At 40.9% G+C, this 21,842-nt stretch overlaps 1 protein-coding gene across 1 annotated transcript in view; it reads left to right on the top strand.

The window, feature by feature from the left end:
- Positions 1 to 21,842, top strand: part of FSTL4 (follistatin like 4) — a 1,706,306-nt gene that overhangs the window by 312,473 nt on the left and 1,371,991 nt on the right. The window contains exon 3 of the mRNA XM_069761964.1: positions 3,164 to 3,197. Within this exon, the coding sequence (XP_069618065.1) occupies positions 3,164 to 3,197 (34 nt within the window). The remainder of the gene's footprint in view (positions 1 to 3,163; positions 3,198 to 21,842) is intronic.

Genomic DNA, 21,842 nt, shown 5'->3' with positions numbered 1-21,842 from the left:
GGGTACATGAAAGAATGAATGGGGCCATGTATCGTGAGATTTTGAGTGCAAACCTCCTTCCATCAGCAAGGGCATTGAAGATGAAACGTGGCTGGGTCTTTCAACATGACAATGATCCAAAGCACACCGCCAGGGCAACGAAGGAGTGGCTTCATAAGAAGCATTTCAAGGTCCTGGAGTGGCCTAGCCAGTCTCCAGATCTCAACCCTATAGAAAACCTTTGGAGGGAGTTGAAAGTCCGTGTTGCCAAGCGAAAAGCCAAAAACATCACTGCTCTAGAGGAGATCTGCATGGAGGAATGGGCCAACATACCAACAACAGTGTGTGGCAACCTTGTGAAGACTTACAGAAAACGTTTGACCTCTGTCATTGCCAACAAAGGATATATTACAAAGTATTGAGATGAAATTTTGTTTCTGACCAAATACTTATTTTCCACCATAATATGCAAATAAAATGTTAAAAAAACAGACAATGTGATTTTCTGGATTTTTTTTTCTCAGTTTGTCTCCCATAGTTGAGGTCTACCTATGATGTAAATTACAGAAGCCTCTCATCTTTTTAAGTGGTGGAACTTGCACTATTGCTGACTGACTAAATACTTTTTTGCCCCACTGTATGTGGCTCCTCCCTGTCCTGTATGTGGCTCCCCCCTGTCCTGTCCTGGTTTGTGGCTCCCCCCTATCCTGTCCTGATATGTGGCTCCCCCTATTCTGTCCTGGTATGTGGCTCCCCCCATCCTGTCCTGGTATGTGGCTCCCCCCATCCTGTCCTGGTATGTGGTTCCCCACTGTCCTGTCCTGGTATGTGGCTCCGCTGTGCGGCTATGTGTGGCTCCCCCTGTCCTGTCCTGTATGTGGCTCCCCCTGTCCTGCTATGCGTGGCTTTATGTTGTGCTGGATCTTTTGATTTATTTGTTACTTTGTAATGTCTGATATTGTTTGCACTCTCTGAATTTTAAAGTGCTGTGGAATATGGTGGCACTATATAACTTATTGCTATTGTAAGTTATAGCAAGACACTGTAAAATTCTCTTTTGTAAAGGAAAATGATGTGAAATGAATGTATTGAATATCGCATGATAGCTAAAAATCTAGATGCTATAGAGGATGGATCAGTAATACAAGAATTGTATATGAGCATCAGACTGGAGTTAATATAAAACTAACCACTAAATGCAGGAAAGGATCCTAATGATACTCTAGCAGGGATATGTAGCAAAATGAAATGTCTATATGTATGTAGGAAAATAAGTTCTGAAGCTATATGCACACATTCACACACTTTCAGAACACTTTTGTTTTACTATTTTTGTTGTGTGTGATTTGCTGGAAAACAGATTATTTCTAGGTTACAAGTCCTGTTTAATTATGAAAATTTGCCCTATGTATACTCGTTGCTCGGGTTTTCCCGAGCATGCTCAGGTGATCTCCAAATATTTGTGAGTGCTCGGAGATTAGTTTTTGTGGCCTCAGCTGCATGATTTACGGCTGCTGGACAGCCTAAACACATGTGGGAATTCCATAACAAACAGGCATTCCTCACATGTATTCAGCCTGGCTAGCAGCTGTAAATCATACAGCTGCTGCAAGGAAAACTAAATCTCCGAGCACTAACAAATACTGGGAGACCACTGGAGTATGGTCATGAAAACCCGAGCAACGAGTATACTCGCTCATCACTAATAATATTGAATATTGGAATATAAAATATGTTTATTATTCTTATTAAAAAGTATTAGGATCAGTTCTGTGCTTTACTAATCTTACTGTTTGATCGGTGATTACATGCACATTCCTAATGTTTCTGCACTAATATACTGTCATTATTGAAGCAGTAAGGACCAAAAGGAATGACTGTACATAAGTCAAAGCCATTGTGCGCCTGTAACTACAGGAATCTAAAAAACAAATGATTTTGAAGGAAGTGGTGAACTCTGATAGGTTGAGATTGGTACCTATGTGATGTCAAGAATCCCGATTCTGGCGATCAAGAACCTAGGTAGCTATAACATGGTGAAATACGTGTCATTTAAGTGAAACCAGCAGCCTTGGACAACCCAATCTGTGTATTGATTGAATCAATAAGGGGAGGGTTCAGAGCAGTTTTTCCTCATCGTAGCCTAATTGCTAATAAATGCTATATAGTGTATCTAGTGATGCCTGCAGACCCCACCTAAACTGTTAAATATTTTGTGCTGTAGTGGTTTGATCAGTATATAGATAGGATAAGGTGCAGCCTAGACTTAAAGCATTTAACTTGCACACTTAGTGAGTTTGAGAATAAGCAATATGCCGATATTGCCTACTTGTATCCTACCACCTGCTAGGGACAATGTGTCCATGAACGTCTTGTACAAATTATTCCTATTGACCTATGTTTAAAACAGGGGCCTTATATTGCATTACCATCACATTAAGACATTCTATTTTACCATAAAAAGAGAGTAATGAATTAATGGAATAAACCTTACATCAATGAATTTGCTTTTAACCATGTGCGGAGACCTTAATCACACCATGAAGTGCTGTCAAACTAGTAAGGCTATTGATCTTCCTCCATAACTGTCAAAACTGTAAAAAGAAAGTCATTCATGCACTGAAGGATTTCTGCTGCTAATTAACCATACTCTGGCTCTCAAAATAAAGGCTTTATATTGGGCCAGTAACACTTAGGCATCCTTACATTTAGAACTATAGTTCAGGCTTGATAGACACAATTACTTCTTTCTGACGGCAACTCTGACAAATCCTACAACTTTGACAGTGAGATCTTACAAATAGTTTTCAAAATAATGTGTCAAGGTCTGAAAGGAAAATATTTCAGCTGCATTAGCGGTATAAATCATCTGCTGATCGAACGTTATGAGGGTTTAACAATAACAATGAAAACTCCATCTGACATGAAAATCAGATCGGTGACGAAATCAGATATCAAATGACCCTGCCACAATCTGTAAAATTGACATTATTTTATAGCCTTTAATTTTGTGTCCGTGATTTAGTATAGGTTTTGATTCTCTTCCCTTGCATGGTTTATTTTATATTTCTTCTTCCAAGTTCCTGATAAAACTGTCAGTTCATGTCCATCATATATCCAATATTGACATTCATAAATCAATATCTAAATTTCTTTTTTTTTATGTTTCTTTTTAACCCTCCAGGCACACAAGCACTTTCAACTGATGCGGAGACAAGGTAGGCAATGTTTCATTCATTGTGCTACAAAAAATTGTTAAGCTCTTTAGAAAATGCTGTCTGATCTTCCAAAATTGGCCTTGGAGTGCATGTCAGCTTTTCAACTGAAAGACAGAAGAGTGAGACTTGTCTTGTTTGCTGCTTTTATAGATAATTCTGGTAAAAATCAAGATTTTGGACTGTGACTTCTTTTCCATAAAAGTCTGCTTTCTGATTACTCTTCATGCAGCTGGTAAATATTTTTGAGATTCCAAGTGAATTCTAGAAATCCATTTCTACTGAAAAGGATTTGGGTGTTTGTTAATCCTGTTGAGCTTACAATGTGCAAAGTAATGATACACGCTATATATATTCATCAACATTGAAATTGCGACTCTAAGGAGAAAAAGTCATAGAGTTATAAAAATCACTGGACTGGTAGACATGTTTCCGATGAACAAAATTTTTAAAACATCTTGATTTATTCAGTAAAAAGAATAAGTGCAATTTTATAGAAGTACACATACTTACATGCTATGCCATGCTATCAATAAGCTTATTAATGGATACTAAGGAATGTTCAACCACGCGGAATGCACTTGGGCAGTCAAATCATGAAGATACTGTATACACTGATGGTATGTTCCTGTGAAATTGCTGATCATTAATATCCCAAATGTGCTTGATGGAAGATAAGCCTTGAAATGCTGCAGGCCACTGTAGCACATTCACGCCATGCACTAGCAACATGTGACCTGGCATTGTTATGTTGAAAAACCACTACTGGGACAGTTTGGAGAAATGGCCATACCATAGGTTAAACCACTAAAACAATGTATGTGAAATGAAGACTCAGGGAGTTCCACTATCATACATGATGCCAGTTCACCATAAGACTGGAAGTAGGACTGGTGTGATGTTCCCTCATGAAGGCCTCTTCATAACGTTACCCATTTGGTCTTTTGGCCAATCTCTGGCTATCATTGTGTTTGAGACAAAATTGGGAATAGTCGCTGAAGAGAATAGCCCCCCATTCCAGGCTCCAGTCCACATCTTGAGACCGTATGAGCAACACCATTTAGAAACTGTCAGGTAAAATCATACTGGTCCTACTCCCAATATTATGGTGTGGAGTGGAAAAATTTATGTTAACCAGAACCCTCTAGTCTTCATTCCAGGTATTTTAACAGCTCAGCGTTACATTGATTTGATGATGGAACCAGTGGTATAGCTATTTGTCTAAAGTGTCTCAGGAGTAATTCTTCAACACAACAATACCAGTGAACAGCTTCTGTTGCCTAGTAATGCCTCGATGGCCTGCAACATTTCCAGAACTGTCTCCCATTGAGCACATCTGGGACGTCATTGGTCAGTAATTGCAAATGGAGCAACCAGCAGCAGATCTTCATGATTTAGTGCACAACTGGTATTAGCATAGCAGGCAATTCCTCAGACAATCATTAATAAGCTCATTGATATGCAAATTGTCTCTTCAGAGAGGAAAGGTACTTCAGTTTGTGTCATTAGAGGCTTGTAACTTTTGGCCTTGCAACATTATTATGGACAATGACAATTGTTAACTTTATGGTCTTATAAAAAAAATTGCTTTACAATATCACTGCAGCTATGCTGACACTTTCTGAAGATTTTCTTAAGTGTTATTTTTCTTCTTTCTACATTCCTTGTAATACCTTGTAACACCACTCCAAACCACTGCTTGCGGTACAGAGTGAATGAACCACTAGACTTTATTTTGTAATTCACATAATTTACATACCTGATAATTGCCATCGATTTTTCAAGAAATTTAGTAAAATTGTTAGTACAATTATATATTGTTAATTTGAATGTATCATTGGTATCATCAACATTATTAAAATTATTTTTATGTTTAGCATATTTAAAAAAAAATGTTTTCCTTGTTGTTTTCTTTAATAAAAAAAACTATTATCAATATCCAGCAGTTTTGACATTAGCCCAGAGGTCTCAGTGATGACACTTCTTGCTTTGTAAAGATTACTTTTCAGCAGTCATCTCGTTATCAATACAGAAGAGATGCTACAATTTGAATGCAGCAGAATTGCTCAAATTTGGCTGTGAAATTTGATTCATGTCACATTTTTGGGGTGTGAATTGAATTAGCACTAATTGCCATAAAAAGATAATTTATTATTCTCTGAGGATTCCTGACACCAAAGCACATTAAATATATGAGTCGCAAAGGGGTTAAAACAATAAAATGTCATTCTCCCACTCTACCGCTCCTCCAATAGCTCCAGTGCAGGTCTCCTCTTGACGCTCCACTCTCTCTAACTTCTAACATAGGGTGACGTCATGATATCATAACGTGCATGGTCCCATGTAGTATCAGTGATTTTGGGGAAATGGTAAATTTGATTGGATTAGTCTATTATAAGGCTGGTGACAGATAACACAGGGTCTCAACATTCATGATAGGGCTGCTGACAGTTTGCACCTCCCTGCACAGTACATAACAACCCCGGCGCCAATTAATGACTTGCTGCAAATTGCATCTCTGAATGCTTCTCAGTTTTCACAGCTCAGCATAGTAAATCCAAAACCTAGTCCTCCATATTTATTTCCTATTACATTTTATGTGACTTTGATTGCTAGTGTAAATTATTTAATAAAGGTTATGTTTTATTTATTTATTTTTTGGTGTCATTGGTAGTGTTGAGCATTCCGATACCGCAAGTATCGGGTATCGGCCGATACTTGCGGTATCGGAATTCCGATACCGAGATCCAATACTTTTGTGGTATCGGGTATCGGTATCAGATACATAGAGATGTGTAAAATAAAGAATTAAAATAAAAAATATTGATATATTTACCTCTCCGGCGGCCCCTGGACTCAGCGCGGGTAACCGGCAGGCTTCGTTGTTCAAAATCAGCGCTTTTAGGACCTGAGAATCACGTCCCGGCTTCTGATTGGTCGCGGGCCGCCCATGTGACCGCCACGCGACCAATCACAAGCCGCGACGTCACCGCAAGCTATTAACGCGCTCATTTTTAAAAATGAGCGCGTTAATGGCTTTCAAAGACGTAGCGGCTTGTGATTGGTCGTGTGGCCGCGACCAATCACAAGCCGGGACGTGATTCTCAGGTCCTAAAAGCGCTGATTTTGAACAAAGAAGCCTGCCGATTACCCGCGCTGAGTTCAGGGGCCGCCGGAGAGGTAAATATATCAATATTTTTTATTTTAATTCTTTATTTTACACATCCCTATGGATCCCAGGGCCTGAAGGAGAGTTTCCTCTCCTTCAGACCCTGGGAACCATGAGAATACCTTCCGATACTTGATGTCCCATTGACTTGTATTGGTATCGGATATCGGTATCGGCGATATCCGATATTTTTCGGGTATCGGCCGATACTATCCGATACCGATACTTTCAAGTATCGGACGGTATCGCTCAACACTAGTCATTGGTACTCTTTTTTTTGGTTTTCAATATCCTCTGCTTGGAGTATTGCACAAGTTTATGTACTGTATTGACTTAATGGGAGAGTTAAATAATTGAATCATGCTCTCAGCCTTTGACAATAGAACGTGCTTTTTGATTATTGTATTTCCTCCATACTTATGCATAGACAATAAAATAAATAGGATATATACAATCAGAAAAAATAAAGGTATAAGAAAAAGATATTTAAGTAACTGGTTTTATTTAGAGACAACATACTGTGTGTGATGCCTCACCGGTTTAATACTGATAATTAGATGCTTAAGTACATCTGCCACTATCATAGCATTTTTGTTATTGGAGTTAAGCCTATGAATATGACGTGAGTACCAACTTACATGTGAATATACCAGAAGATACTAATAGCATCATGTTAGTGGTGTAGGTACAGTTATACAAATCTGTAACATCCCTCAAAATTTAATCAAAAAAGTCAAACGGATATTATATTTATTTTACTAAAATCATTAACAATTTTATTATATTTTGCTAGTATTTGTAATTTTGCTACTTTATCAAATAATGTTGCATCTATTTTTTGACAACCCCATCTTAATTAATTCCAGGATAGTTAAGGGGAGATAACCTCTTAACCCCTTAGCGACCGCCGATACGCCTTTTAACGGCGGCCGCTAAGGGTACTTAAACCACAGCGCCGTTAATTAACGGCGCTGTGGAAAAAGTAAATAGCGCCCCCCAGAGTCGGATTTTCTCCGGGGTCTCGGCTGCCGGGGGTAGCCGAGACCCCAGAGAACATGATTCGGGGGGGTTTTAACCCACCCCGCATTTGCGATCGCCGGTAATTAACCGTTTACCGGCGATCGCAAAAAAAAAAAAAAACGCGATCTCTTTTTAATTTCTCTGTCCTCCGATGTGATCGCACATCGGAGGACAGAGAAAAGGGGTCCCAGGTAGCCCCCCAATACTCACCTATCTCCCCCGATGCTCCTCGTGGCGCCCGGTGGGCGCCGCCATCTTCAAAATGGCGGGCGTATGCGCAGTGCGCCCGCCGGCCGGCCCCGCGAGAATCTTTGGGGTCTCGGCTGACGGGGGTAGCCGAGACCCCAAAGAGCATGATCGGGGTCGGTTTTACAGACCCCTGTTTTGCGATCACCGGTAATTAACTGTTTACCGGCGACCGCAAAAAAAAAAAAAAAAGTCAAAGTGTAATTCTCTGTCCTCTGATGTGATCGCACATCAGAGGACAGAGAAATAGGGGGATTCGAGGACCCTGCCATACTCACCTGTGTCCCTGGGTCCTCCTGCTGCTCCTCCTGGCCGCCGGCAAAAGAAAATGGCGGGCGCATGCGCAGTGCGCCCGCCATCTGTCTCCATCTGCCGGCCGGCAGGAGAAGAGCAGTTGGGGCTAAAATTAGGGTTAGGGTTAGGGGTAGGGTTAGGGTTAGGGGTAGGGTTAGGGGTAGGGTTAGGGGTAGGGTTAGGGTTAGGGGTAGGGTTAGGGGTAGGGGTAGGGTTAGGGGTAGGGTAAGGGGTAGGGTTAGGGCTAGGGGTAGGGTTAGGGGTAGGGTTAGGGCTAGGGGTAGGGTTAGGGCTAGGGCTAGGGGTAGGGTTAGGGCTAGGGGTAGGGCTAGGGCTAGGGTTAGGGGTAGGGTTAGGGTTAGGGCTAGGGGTAGGGTTAGGGGTAGGGTTAGGGCTAGGGGTAGGGTTAGGGCTAGGGTTAGGGGTAGGGTTAGGGCTAGGGGTAGGGCTAGGGTTAGGGGTAGGGTTAGGGGTAGGGTTAGGGCTAGGATTAGGGTTAGGGCTAAATTTAGGGTTAGGGTTGGGGTTAGGGTTAGGGTTAGGGGTAAGGTTAGGGTTAGGGCTAGGGGTAGGGTTAGGGGTAGGGTTAGGGGTAGGGTTAGGGCTAGGGTTAGGGGTAGGGTTAGGGCTAGGGGTAGGGTTAGGGCTAGGGTTAGGGGTAGGGTTAGGGGTAGGGTTAGGGCTAGGATTAGGGTTAGGGCTAAATTTAGGGTTAGGGTTGGGGCTAAATTTAGGGTTAGGGTTGGGGCTAAATTTAGAGTTAGGGTTGGGGCTAAATTTAGGGTTAGGCTTCTTTCACACTTACGTCGGTACGGGGCCGTCGCAATGCATCGGCCCGACATACCGACACACGTTGTGAAAATTGTGCACAACGTGGGCAGCGGATGTAGTTTTTCAACGCATCCGCTGCCCAATCTATGTCCTGGGGAGGAGGGGGCGGAGTTACGGCCACGCATGCGCGGTCAGAAATGGCGGATGCGACGTACAAAAAAACGTTACATTGAACGTTTTTTTGTGCTGACGGTCCGCCAAAACACTGATCCAGTGCACGACAGACAATACAAGTCTATGGGCAAAAAACGCATCCTGCGGGCACATTTGCAGGATCCGTTTCTTGTCCAAAACGATGGATTGCGACGGATGCCAATCAACGCAAGTGTGAAAGTAGCCTTAGGGCTAGGGTTAGGGTTGGGGCTAAAGTTAGGGCTAGGGTTGGGGCTAAAGTTAGGGTTAGAGTTTGGATTAGGGTTAGGGTTTGGATTAGGGTTGGTATTAGGGTTAGGGTTGGCATTAGGGTTACGCTTGGGATTAGGGTTAGGTTTGGGATTAGGGTTAAGGTTAGGGTTGTGATTAGGGGTGTATTGGGATTAGGGTTAGGTTTGAGGTTAGGGTTGAGATTAGGATTAGGGGTGTGTTGGATTTAGGGTTTTGATTAGGGTTATGGTTAGGGTTGACATTAGGGTTGTTTTGGGGTAAGGGTTGTGATTATGGTTAGGGTTAGTGATTAGGATTATGGATCAGGTTGGTATTAGGGTTAGGGGTGTGTTGGGGTTAGGGTTGGAGTTAGAATTGGGGGGTTTCCACTGTTTAGGTACATCAGGGGGTCTCCAAACATTATAGCCAATTTTGCGCACAAAAAGTCAAATGGTGCTTCCTCCCTTCTGTGCTCTGCCGTGCGCCCAAACAGTGGGTTACCCCCACATATGGGGCATCAGCATACTCGGGATAAATTGGACAACAACTTCTGGGGTCCAATTTCTCTTGTTACCCTTGTGAAAATAAAAACTTGGGGGCTACAAAATCCTTTTTGTGGAAAAATATATATATTTTTTTTATGACTCTGCATTATAAACTTCTGTGAAGCACTTGGGCATTCAAAGTTCTCACCACACATCTATATAAGTTCCTTGGGGGGTCTAGTTTCCAAAACGGGGTCACTTGTGGGGGGTTACTACTGTTTAGGTACATCAGGGGCTCTGCAAACGCAACATAACGCCCACAGACCATTCTATCTAAGTCTGCATTCCAAAAAGGCGCTCCTTCCTTTCCGAGCTCTGCCGTGCGTCCAAACAGTGGTTTACCCCCACATATGGTGCATCAGCGTACTCGGGATAAATTGGACAACAACTATTGCAGTCCAATTTCTCCTGTTACCCTTGTGAAAATAAAAACTTGGGGGCTACAATATCTTTTTTGTGGAAAAAAAAAATATTTTTATTTTCACGACTCTGCATTCTAAACTTCTGTGAAGCACTTGGGCATTCAAAGTTCTCACCACGCATCTAGATAAGTTCCTTGGGGGGTCTAGTTTCCAAAATGGGGTCACTTGTGGAGGGTTTCTACTGTTTAGGTACATCAGGGGCTCTGCAAACGCAACATAATGCCCGCAGACCATTCTATCAAAGTCTGCATTCCAAAACGGCGCTCCTTCCTTCCGAGCTCTGCCGCGCGCCCAAACAGTGGTTTACCCCCACATATGGGGTACCAGCATACTCAGGACAAATTGGACAACAACTTTTGGGGTCCAATTTCTCTTGTTACCTTTGTGAAAATAAAAACTTGGGGGCTAAAAAATCTTTTTTGTGGAAAAAAAAAATATTTTTTATTTTCACGACTCTGCATTATAAACTTCTGTGAAGCACTTGGACATTCAAAGTTCTCACCACACATCTAGATAAGTTCCTTGGGGGGTCTAGTTTCCAAAATGGGGTCACTTGTGGGGGATTTCTACTGTTTAGGCACATCAGGGGCTCTCCAAACGCGACATGGCGTCCGATCTCAAATCCAGCCAATTCTACATTGAAAAAGTAAAACGGCGCTCCTTCACTTCCAAGCTCTGCCATGCGCCCAAACAGTGGTTTACCCTCACATATGGGGTATCGCCGTATTCAGGAGAAATCGCACAACAACATTTGTGGTCTAGTTTCTCCTGTTACCCTTGTGAAAATAAGAATTTGTGGGCGAAAAGATCATTTTTGTGTAAACAAAAGCGATTTTTTTATTTTCACGGCTCTACGTTATAAACTTCTGTGAAGCACTTGGGGGTTCAAAGTGCTCACCACACATCTAGATAAGTTCCTTAAGGGGTCTAGTTTCCAAAATGGTGTCACTTGTGGGGAGTTTCCACTGTTTAGGCACATCAGGGGCTCTCTAAACGTAACATGGCGTCCGATCTCAATTCCAGCCAATTCTGCATTGAAAAAGTCAAACGGCACTCCTTCACTTCTAAGTTCTGCGGTGCGCCCAAAAAGTGGTTTACCCCCACATATGGGGTATTGGCGTATTCACGAGAAATTGCATAATAAAATTTATGGTTACATTTCTGTTTTTACACTTGTGAAAATAAAAAAAATGGTTCTGAATTAAGATGTTTGCAAAAAAAAGTTAAATGTTCATTTTTTCCTTCCACATTGTTTCAGTTCCTGTGAAGCACGTAAAGGGTTATTAAAGTTCTTGAATGTGGTTTTGAGAACCATAAGGGGTGTAGTTTTTAGAATGGTGTCACACTTCATTATTTTCTATCATATAGACCCCTCAAAATGACTTCAAATGTGATGTGGTCCCTAAAAAAATGGTGTTGTAAAAATGAGAAATTGCTGGTCAACTTTTAACCCTTATAACTCCCTAACAAAAAAAATTTTGTTTCCAAAATTGTGCTGATATAAAGTAGACATGTGGGAAATGTTATTTATTAACTATTTTTCATGACATATCTCTCTGATTTAAGGGCATAAAAATACAAAGTTTGAAAATTGCAAAATTTAAAAAATTTTCGCCATATTTCCGTTTTTTTCATAAATAATCGCAAGTAATATCGAAGAAATGTTACCACTAACATGAAGTACAATATGTCATGAAAAAACAATCTCAGAATCAGCGGGATCCGTTGAAACGTTCCAGAGTTATAACCTCATAAAGTGACAGTGGTCAGAATTGCAAAAATTGGCTTGGTCATTAAGTACCAAATTGGCTCTGTCACTAAGGGGTTAAATTTAAGTATATAAACATAATCACAATGATAATGTTAATAAGAACAGCATGATTCCACCTCTGGAAAATATTTGTAAAAATGTTTTGGTAGCGCCGACTCTTAACTTCACTAAAATAACAAATCCATGATAGACACTAATCCTTACTCACAATATAATCAATAATGCGAGAAGTGCTCAATATTATTGTTATTACAGACTTGACTGATTGAATCATTGTCAGAAGACTAGTGATGACCTATCTTGAAAAATCATGACTGATGTAGATCGCTAATTTTACATTTAATTTCCTACATATTGCAAAATTCTTATCCAATTGAAAAAATAAAAAAAAATATTTCTGATGTTGAGTTGAAGTTAGCTATCACATGACTGCCAACAATTAGCTCTGTGGAGAAAGAAAGTAAAGGGGTTATGCACACCTCAGAAAACTGTGGCATAAAAATGTCAAGCAAACCCTGGGAAAGAGTATAAGTGTTATTATAAACTTGGGACAAAAATACAGACTGAGAAAGAGTTGCCCGAGTAGTGGACAGCCCCCTTGATATAAGACACCATGGTAAAAAAAACTTGGCTATAAAACCAAACTTTAGGTGCTATAGTGAAGAAACTATAGAGTAATAACAAACATATAAAAACATTTAAATTGCATGATTAACAATTACATAAGTTAATTGCTCATGTTGATTGATATTTTCTATTAGCAAAATTCTCCAAAATGTCTTCCAAACTAAGCACTGTTGATAACCTAGAGGGTATTCCCCAGGTTTTAAATGTGGACGGAGGAGGGGCTCTATATCTTACCTACTAATAGAGAATAATATATGAATCTATATATTATAATCGTCTAACTGTCTGTTTGTCTGTAACGGAAATTCCCCGTCGCTGATTGTTCACGCCAGCAGCCCGCGACCAATCAGCGACAGGCACAGTCTGGACGCAAATTGGTGCAGGATTTGAATGCCGCGACCAATCAGCGATATTGGCATGGGATTTAAACACCGCTTCGTTGATTGGTCATGCCCGTCCCGCTGCGACCAATCAGCGATATTGCCGCGGGATTTAAACACTGCTTCACTGATTGGTCGCGCCCGGCCAGCAGCGATCAATCAGTGATATTGCCGCGGGATTTAAACACCACTTCACTGAATGGTCGTTGCAGGCTGGGCGCGACCAATCAGCAACAGGCACAGTCCGGCCACTAATTGGTGCCTAATTTGAACCACGCTTCGCTGATTAGTCGCACCTGGCTGGCCGCAAACAATCAACGATATTGGTGCGGGATATAAACATTGCTTCAGTGATTGGTCGCGGCCGGCTGGGCGTGACCAATCAGCGACCAGCCCAGTCTGGCTGAGAATTGGCGCAAGATTCCAATCAGTGAGATTGGCGCGGGATGTAAACACCGCTTCACTGATTGGTCACGCCCGGCCAGCCGCAACCAATCAGCGACAGGCGCAGTCCGGACGCGAATTGCGCTGGATTTGAACCACGCTTCGCTGATTCACCTGGCCGGCCGTGAACAATCAGCGAGATTGGAGTGGGATTTAAACACTGCTTCACTGATTGGTCGCGGCCGGCCGAGCGCGACCAATCAGCGATCAGCACAGTCTGGCCGCGAATTGGCGCAATATTCGAACCATGTTTCACTGATTAGTCATGGCCGGCCAGGCACAACCAATCAGCAAGATTGGCGCAGGATTTAAACACCGCTTCACTGATCGGTCGCACTTGGCCAGCCACAACCAATCAGCGACAGGCGCAGCCTGGCCACGAATTGGCACAGAATTTGAACCACACTTTGCTGATTAGTCGCGCCGGGCCGTGAACAATCAGCGATATTGGCATGGGATTTAAACACCACTTCGGTGATTGGTCGCGGCTGTGACTAATCAGCACCAGTCGTGGTTCAAATTGTCGCAGGAATTGAACCACGTTTCACTGATTGGTCGTGCCTGGCCATGACAATCAGTGAGATTGGGGCTGGATTTAAACACAGCTTCATTGATTGGTTGTGCCCGGCCACGACCAATCAGCGACAGGCGCAGTGCGGCCACGAATTGGCGCAGGATTTGAACCACGTTTTGTTGATTGGTCGCGCCCGGCTGGCCGTGACCAATCAGTGAGATCGGCTCGGGATTTAAACACAGCTTCACAGATGGGTCGTGCCCTGGTCAGCCACGACCAGTCAGCGACTGGCGCAGTCCGTCCACGAATTGGCACGGGATTTGAACCACGCTTCACTGACTGCCTACATATTCTAGAATTCCCGATTCGCTAGAATCTGGCCACCATCTAGTAAGTAAATAACTACATACTGATTTTCAGAAACTTTTCATAAGTTAATAATCTCCATTGGAAGTGTAGGCTAGCGTTTGAAAATTAACAATAAATTGAACACACTGTCGCTCAGACTCCAACAAAGTCCTCAACTGCTGGGAACAAGACAGATGCAGAGCCAGTTCTGTCAAATAAAAAACTGAAAGTGATATAAACTGATACCGCGCTTGAGGATGGGTTAGTAAGGGAGAGCATTGTATAAAAACAAATGAATGCTTATTAAATAATCCAGTGCCATGCACTCCCACATGAATCCTTTAACTCACAAGAGATAGTTAAAACAAACTAGCACATAGGGTTACCACACAAATTCTGGCACAAGCAAATGCAAATAGAAATAATGTCCAATATCTGGAATGGTAGGAAGGGTAGATAAAATTCCAAATCAAGGCTAGTATGGACACCAGAGGGAGCACATGCGGCCACTGGCTTACCTATGATCTTCAGGGTAGCATGCGGTGTAGCGGCGCATGCAAGCTGTGCGAGTTTGTCTATGCCGTACGGTCATCAGGGTGTGAGACTCTATGCAGAGCCATGGATGCCCCGACCCATAGCATCCCTGGATACTGATCGAGTAGGAAAAATATGGCCGACAAGCCCTGCCCACATGTAATGTCACACTGATGACAAAGCGGCTCTGAGACCAAATAGTGTCCAACCAACACGTTTCAAAGAACTGCGTTCTTCTTCATCAGGGTTATCGCCCCCGGAAGGTTTCAACTATATAAAAAGTATGCAGACAAAAGCTACACCCCTCAACCTCTCCTAGCCACACCCATACATGTAAATATATATATAAGTGCCGATGCTACAACACATAAACCCTGTATAAGAATGTAAATCTCCTGAGATATATTCATTTGTCAACTTTCAGGACATATGCTGATACTATAAATACGACAATTGATACTTGAGTGAATGTGTAATTGATGCATAAACTTGAAATAATAATCATGACATTGAAGAAATGCATCTAGAGGGCCTATGTTATGTTTATTCCATTTGAACGATAAGGACCCCCACACACCTGTTTACCTAGCGTTAAAAGTTGAAAAAATAATTTAATAAATAAATAGTTATAATTAAATGAAATTTTATTGGAGCCTAGAATAATAAAACTGCAATCCAGATTAAAAAGGATCAACTGGGTAGGGAGGGAAGAGAAGGGGATGAGGTTTGAATACATATACAAGCTAAAAATCAATTTTATCTTTAGCATACTCATTAAGAACTCAAACAAATGATAAATTAATGCATTTATCTAAACGAAAGTTCGTTCAAGAGGAACAAGCATTTTTGCTAAAATGGACATAAATGTATATGTTAATAAAAATAGAAATGGGATACAAATTAACATGTTTAAAAGGTCCATATTCACATAAATAAATGTAATTATAATTATATTAACTCATTACAATATTTATTGTCAAGGAATAGTGTGCCTAAAAAGCGAACAGTTCAAGTTCCTGGCATAGGCCTTTTGGAGCCAGGCAGTCCAGGGTAAATATCCAATGGGATTCAACCCTGGACATGTGTCTAATAAAAACACCCCCTCTTGGATTATGACAAACTGTTTGGATGCCAGTGAAGAAGACCCCTTTCATAGATTTGTTATGTTTTTCTTTGAAATGATGAGAAAGCGGTGCCCTACATGACCTTTCTGGGATATTTCTTAAGTGTTCTTTCATCCGTACCATAAGGCACCATTTTGTGCTCCCCATATATAGTTTTTTACATGGGCATTGGATCAAATATATCACCCCTTCAGAAAAGCAAGAAATATTCTCCTAAGTGCTAAATTCTGGAATCGGTAAACGCCAGTTGGCGGATTTTTTTAAAAGAAGCATTTATGCATTAATAGCAACCTCTGCTTGGCACGAATCCCATGTTTGATCTCACAGGCACCTTCATCATGTTAACCCAATTACTAAGGGCTAACTTAGTGGTAGGGGCTATAAGATGACCCAGTGATTGAGCTTTTCCATATACAAAGTTCAGAAAGGTCGGCAAATAATCCCCCACCAATTTATCTCTTTGTAGGACAGCCCAGCGTTTCCTGATGATTCTCCTAAATTGTTTATAACCCACATGAAACTGGGTAATAAATAGTAGTTGGCAAGTCTGATCCTGGATGTCCAATGGTCCTAGGGTTGCAGACTTAGCGTTCTGCACCAGTGTGTCTCTGGATGAAGCTCCTGCCTCAAGTTTTGCTTGTTCCATTAAGGGTTTAGGATAGCCCTTATCAAGGAACTGTTGTATCAAATGGTCCAATTCCTTATGATAGTCACCCATATTGATACAGTTGTGTCTAATTCTTGTAAATTGGCTTTTGGGAATATTTGTGAGCCACACAGGAAGATGGCAACTGGTTATATGGATGAAACTGTATAATTTTCCTGGAACTTAATATCTATGTGGAGGAAAACCAGTTGCACAGTAGATGCTAACATAAAGAGGTGGACTCAAACAGTTTCATCCATATAACCAGTTGCCTTCTTCCTGTATGGCTCACAAATATTCCCAAAAGCCAGTTTACAAGAATTAGATGCAACGTACCAATATGGGTTACTATCATAAGGAATCAGATCATTTGATATAACAGTTCCTTGATAAGGGCTATCCGAAACCCTTATTGGAACTAGCAAAACTTGAAGCAGGAGCTTCATCCAGAGACACACTGGTGCAGAATGCTAAGTCTGCAACCCCAGGACCATTAGACATCCAGGATCAGATTTGCCAGCTGCCATTTATTACCTAGTTTCATGTGGGTTCTAAACAATTTATAAGAATAATCAGGAAAAACAGGGCTGTCCTACAAAGAGATAAATTGGTGGGGATTATTTGCCGGCCTTTCTGAAATTTGTATATAGAAAAGCCCAATCATTGGGCCATCTTATAGCCCCTATGGCAAAGTTAGCCATTAGTAATCGGGTTAACATGATGAAAGCGCCCGTGAGATCAAATATGGGATTCGTGCCATGCGGAGGTTGCTATTGCTGCATTAATACGTCTTTCAAAAAAATCTGCAAGTGGCACTAAGGAATTGAGCATTAAAGAGAATGTTTCTTGTTTCTTTGAAGGGGTGATATATTTGATTCAATGCCCATATAGAAAATTATATGTAGGTCACATAAAAAGGCGCCTTATGGTATGGATAAAAGAACACTTAGCAAATAGCCAGAAAGGTCATGTAGGGCACTGACTTTAACGTCATTCCAAAGAAAAACATAACAAATCTATGAAAGGGATCTTCTTCACTGGCATCCAAACAGTTCACCTTAATCCAAGAGGGGGCAATTTTATTAGAGACATGTCCAGGGTTGAATCCCATTAGATATTTACCCTGGACTGCCTGGCCTCAAAAGGCGTAAACCAGAAACTTGAACTGTTCGCTTTTTAGACACACCAGTCCTTGACAATGAATATTGTAATGAGTTAATATAATTATAATTACATTTATTTATGTGAGTATGGACCTTTTAAAAACGTATATTTGTATCCCATTTCTATTTTTATTAACATATACATTTATATCCATTTTAGCAAAAAAGCTTGTTCCTCTTGAATGAGCTTTTTTAGATAAATGCACTAATTTATCATTTGTTTGGGTTTTTAATGAGTATGCTAAAAATAAAATAGATTTTAAGCTTGTTTGTATGTATTCAAACTCCATCCCCTTCTCTTCCCTCCCTACCCGGTTGATCATTTTCAATCTGGATTGCAGTTTTATTATTCTAGGCTCCAATAAAATTTCATTTAGTAATAACTATTTATTTATGCAATTATTTTTCAACTTTTAACGCTAGGTAAACAGGTGTATGGGGGGCATTATCGTTCAAACGGAATAAACATAACATAGGCCCTCCAGCTGCTTTACTTCAATGTCATGATTCATTATTTCAAGTTTATGCATCAATTACACATTCACTCATATATTAATTGCCGTATTTACAGTATCAGCATACAGTACAGACCAAAAGTTTGGACACACCTTCTCATTTAAAGATTTTTCTGTATTGCCATGACTATGAAAATTGTACATTAACACTGAAGGCATCAAAACAAGTGGCCATCATTACTTTAAGAAATGAAGGTCAGTCAGTCCAAAAATTTGGAAAACTTTTAAAGTGTCTCCAAGTGCAGTGGCAAAAATCATCAAGCGCTGCAAAGAAACTGGCTCACATGAGGACCGCCCCAGGAAAGGAAGACCAAGAGTCACCTCTGCTTCTGAGGATAAGTTTATCCAGATCACCAGCCTCAGTAATCTCAGGTTAACAGCAGCTCAGATTAGAGACCAGGTCAATGCCACACAGAGTTCTAGCAGCAGACACATCTCTACAACAACTGTTAAGAGGAGACTTTGTGCAGCAGGCCTTCATGGTAAAATAGCTGCTAGGAAACCACTGCTAAGGACAGGTAAAAAGCAGAAGAGACTCGTTTGGGCTAAAGAACACAAGGAATGTACATTAGACCGGTGGAAATCTGTGCTTTGGTCTGATGAGTCCAAATTTGAGATCTTTGGTTCCAGCTACCGCATCTTTGTGCGACGCAGAAAAGGTGAATGGATGGATGCTACATGCCTGTTTCCGACTGTGAAGCATGAAGGAGAAGGTGTGATGTGTGGGAGTGCTTTGCTGGTGATAGTGTTGGGGATTTATTCAAAATTGAAGGCATACTGAACCAGCATGGCTACCACAGCATTTCGCATGCTATTCTATCCGGTTTGCATTTAGTTGGACCATCAATTATTTTTCAACAGGACAATGACCCCAAACACACCTCCAGGCTGTGTAAGGGCTATTTGACCAAGAAGGAGAGTGATGGGGTGCTACGCCAGATGACCTGGCCTCCACAGTCACCAGGCCTGAACCCAATCGAGATGGTTGGGGGTGAGCTGGACCGCAGAGTGAAGGCAAAAGGGCCAACAAGTGCTAAGCATCTCTGGGAACTCCTTTAAGATTGTTGGAAGACCATTCCCGATGACTACCTCTTGAAGCTCATCAAGAGAATGCCAAGAGTGTGCAAAGCCGTCATCAAAGCAAAAGGTGGCTACTTTGAAGAACCTAGAATATAAGACATAATTTCAGTTGTTTCACACTTTTTTGTTAAGTATATAATGCCACATGTGATAATTCATAGTTTTGATGTCTTCTGTGTGAATGTACAATTTTCATAGTCATGAAAATACAGAAAAATCTTTAAATGAGAAGGTGTGTCCAAACTTTTGTTCTGTTCTGTATATAATTAAAGTTCACAAATGAATCGATCTAAGGAGATTTGTATTCTTATGCAGGGTTTATGTGTTGTAGCATGGGCACAAATATATATTTACACGTGCGGGTGCAGATAGGAGGGTAGAGGGGTGGAGCAGAGGTCCGCATACATTATATGTAGATAGCACCATCCGGGGGCAATAACCCTGATGAAGAAGAATGAAGTTCTTTGAAATGCATTAGTTGGCCCCTTTTTGGACTTAGCGCCACTCCGTCATCATTGTCGCATCACATGTGGGCAGGGCCTGTCAGCCATCTTTTTCTTCCTTGCTTGGAATCCAGGGATGCCACTGGCCGGGGCAACCCTGGCTCTGCATAGCGCCTCACTCCCTGATGGCCGCACTGCATAGACGAACTCGCACAGCTTTCACGCGCCGCTACACCGCACGCTACCATGCATATCATAGGTAAAGCAGTGGCCGCATGTGCTCCCTTTGATGTCCACACTAGCCTCGATTTGGACATTTATCTACCCTTACTACTGTTCCAGACATTGGACATTATTTCTATTTTCATTTGCTTGTGCCAGAAGCTTTGTGTGGTAACCCTATGTGCTAGGTGGTTTTTACCATCTCTTGTGAGTTGAAGGATTCATATGGGAGTGCACAGCATTGGATTATTTAATAAGATTGGTCTGTTTTTATATAGTGATTTTCCTTCCTAACCCATCCTCAAATGCGGTATCAGTTTATATCACTTTCAGTGTTCGAAAATTGATTTACAATATGAAATAAAAATGTCAGTGACACTAATAATAATAATGATAAGAATAATAACTGTAGGTTACTAGTCTATAGAATATATATGCATTTGCTATTACTTTGGGTTCTCATGAAATGCAGCCTGTAAATCAGTACAACGTGTTTTTTTTTTTTTAAATACATTATTAATTTGCAAAATCTATATATAAAATTCAGAACATAACTCTACAGATAGAGCTTGGAGTGCATCTTTAAGTTTGGAGGAGCAGGATATCATTAAACCACCAAAAAAGGAGATATTTTCTTTTGACATTCTTGCTTACTCCACACTGCATGCTTTGCATAAATTTTATAAATTTGGGACTGTTTCCAATACAAACTTTGATGCCACGTTAAAAATTTTACTATATATGGTTCCCTACATATTTTTAACTGCAGAATAAAAATAACACAAAACATTGATTTAAACTGCAGACATTTTTGAAGCACAAATGAAAGCCAATAAAAATCAATGATATAGAAAAGTCATCAGTGATTTACTAATTAAAGTGGAGATCAAATATGACTATATTTCTGTTTAAAGAATGTAGAAATCTAAAAACGGAAACAAATTCAGGGTTCTTAAGAAGGAACATACAATGCACACCAATCAGCAATGAAATAAAAATATTGTATTAAATATTTTGAAAATTGTGCTTTTGCCACCTTGGTGTAAAATACAACTTGATGCTTTCAAACTACCAAGATCTATGAAGTCATCATTGTATTAGGCACCAAGACATTCGTAGCAGAATATTTAAGTCCTATAAGTTGTGAGGTGGGACATCTATGGATCAGATGTGCTTCTCCAGCTAATCCTGCAGATACTTAAGACATTTGAGATCTGGAAAATCTGGAAGCCAGGTCAACATCTTGAATTCTTTGTCACATTTTTCAAACCATTCACCTACAACTTTTGCTGCATGGCAGTCGACAATATCTTTCTAAGATGTCCCTCTGCCGTTAGGAAATACATTTGCTTTGAAGGGGTGTACTTGGTGTGTAATAATGTTTAGCTAGCTTACAATGTTTATCAGCACAACATTATCCAATATATCATGCTGCCTATATCTTACCTTTTTCCAATGGTGCATCCTGGTGCCAGCACTTCCACAAGAAAGCAACACTCATGTACCCAGGTGTCTACAAGGTAATACAAAAAAACTATCATTTTTTAGATCAGAACTCATTACGTTGTTGCTTTATGGTATAGTTGTGGTGTGCTAATGCTCATTTAAGCCACTTTTGCAGCGAACAGTGATTATCATTGACACTATGACAATGGCTTTATGTCATAAGAAAGCAAGCTGCATTTCACCGTATGTTCATTTTTATCCATACCAGAAATAACTTTCAGCAATTTCTGGCTTAAAAAGGTTTTCTGGTGCATTTGGCCAGATGAGATACCCTTATTTACCCACAAACTTTGGCTGCTCATGTACCTGTTGCCGACTCACTGATAGTAAAAAAAACACAGTATCGGTTCGAGTAAGGACAAAATTCTGCATACACAGAATACCACACCTGCAATTTTGGAGGTGTTTTGACTTTTGTTTATTTAACAGCAAAACATCATG

The sequence above is a fragment of the Ranitomeya imitator genome, chromosome 4, assembly GCF_032444005.1.
Source record: "Ranitomeya imitator isolate aRanImi1 chromosome 4, aRanImi1.pri, whole genome shotgun sequence".
NCBI lineage: Eukaryota > Metazoa > Chordata > Amphibia > Anura > Dendrobatidae > Ranitomeya > Ranitomeya imitator.
Note: the sequence above shows the minus strand (reverse complement) of the source record. Positions and strands in the feature narration are given on the sequence as shown.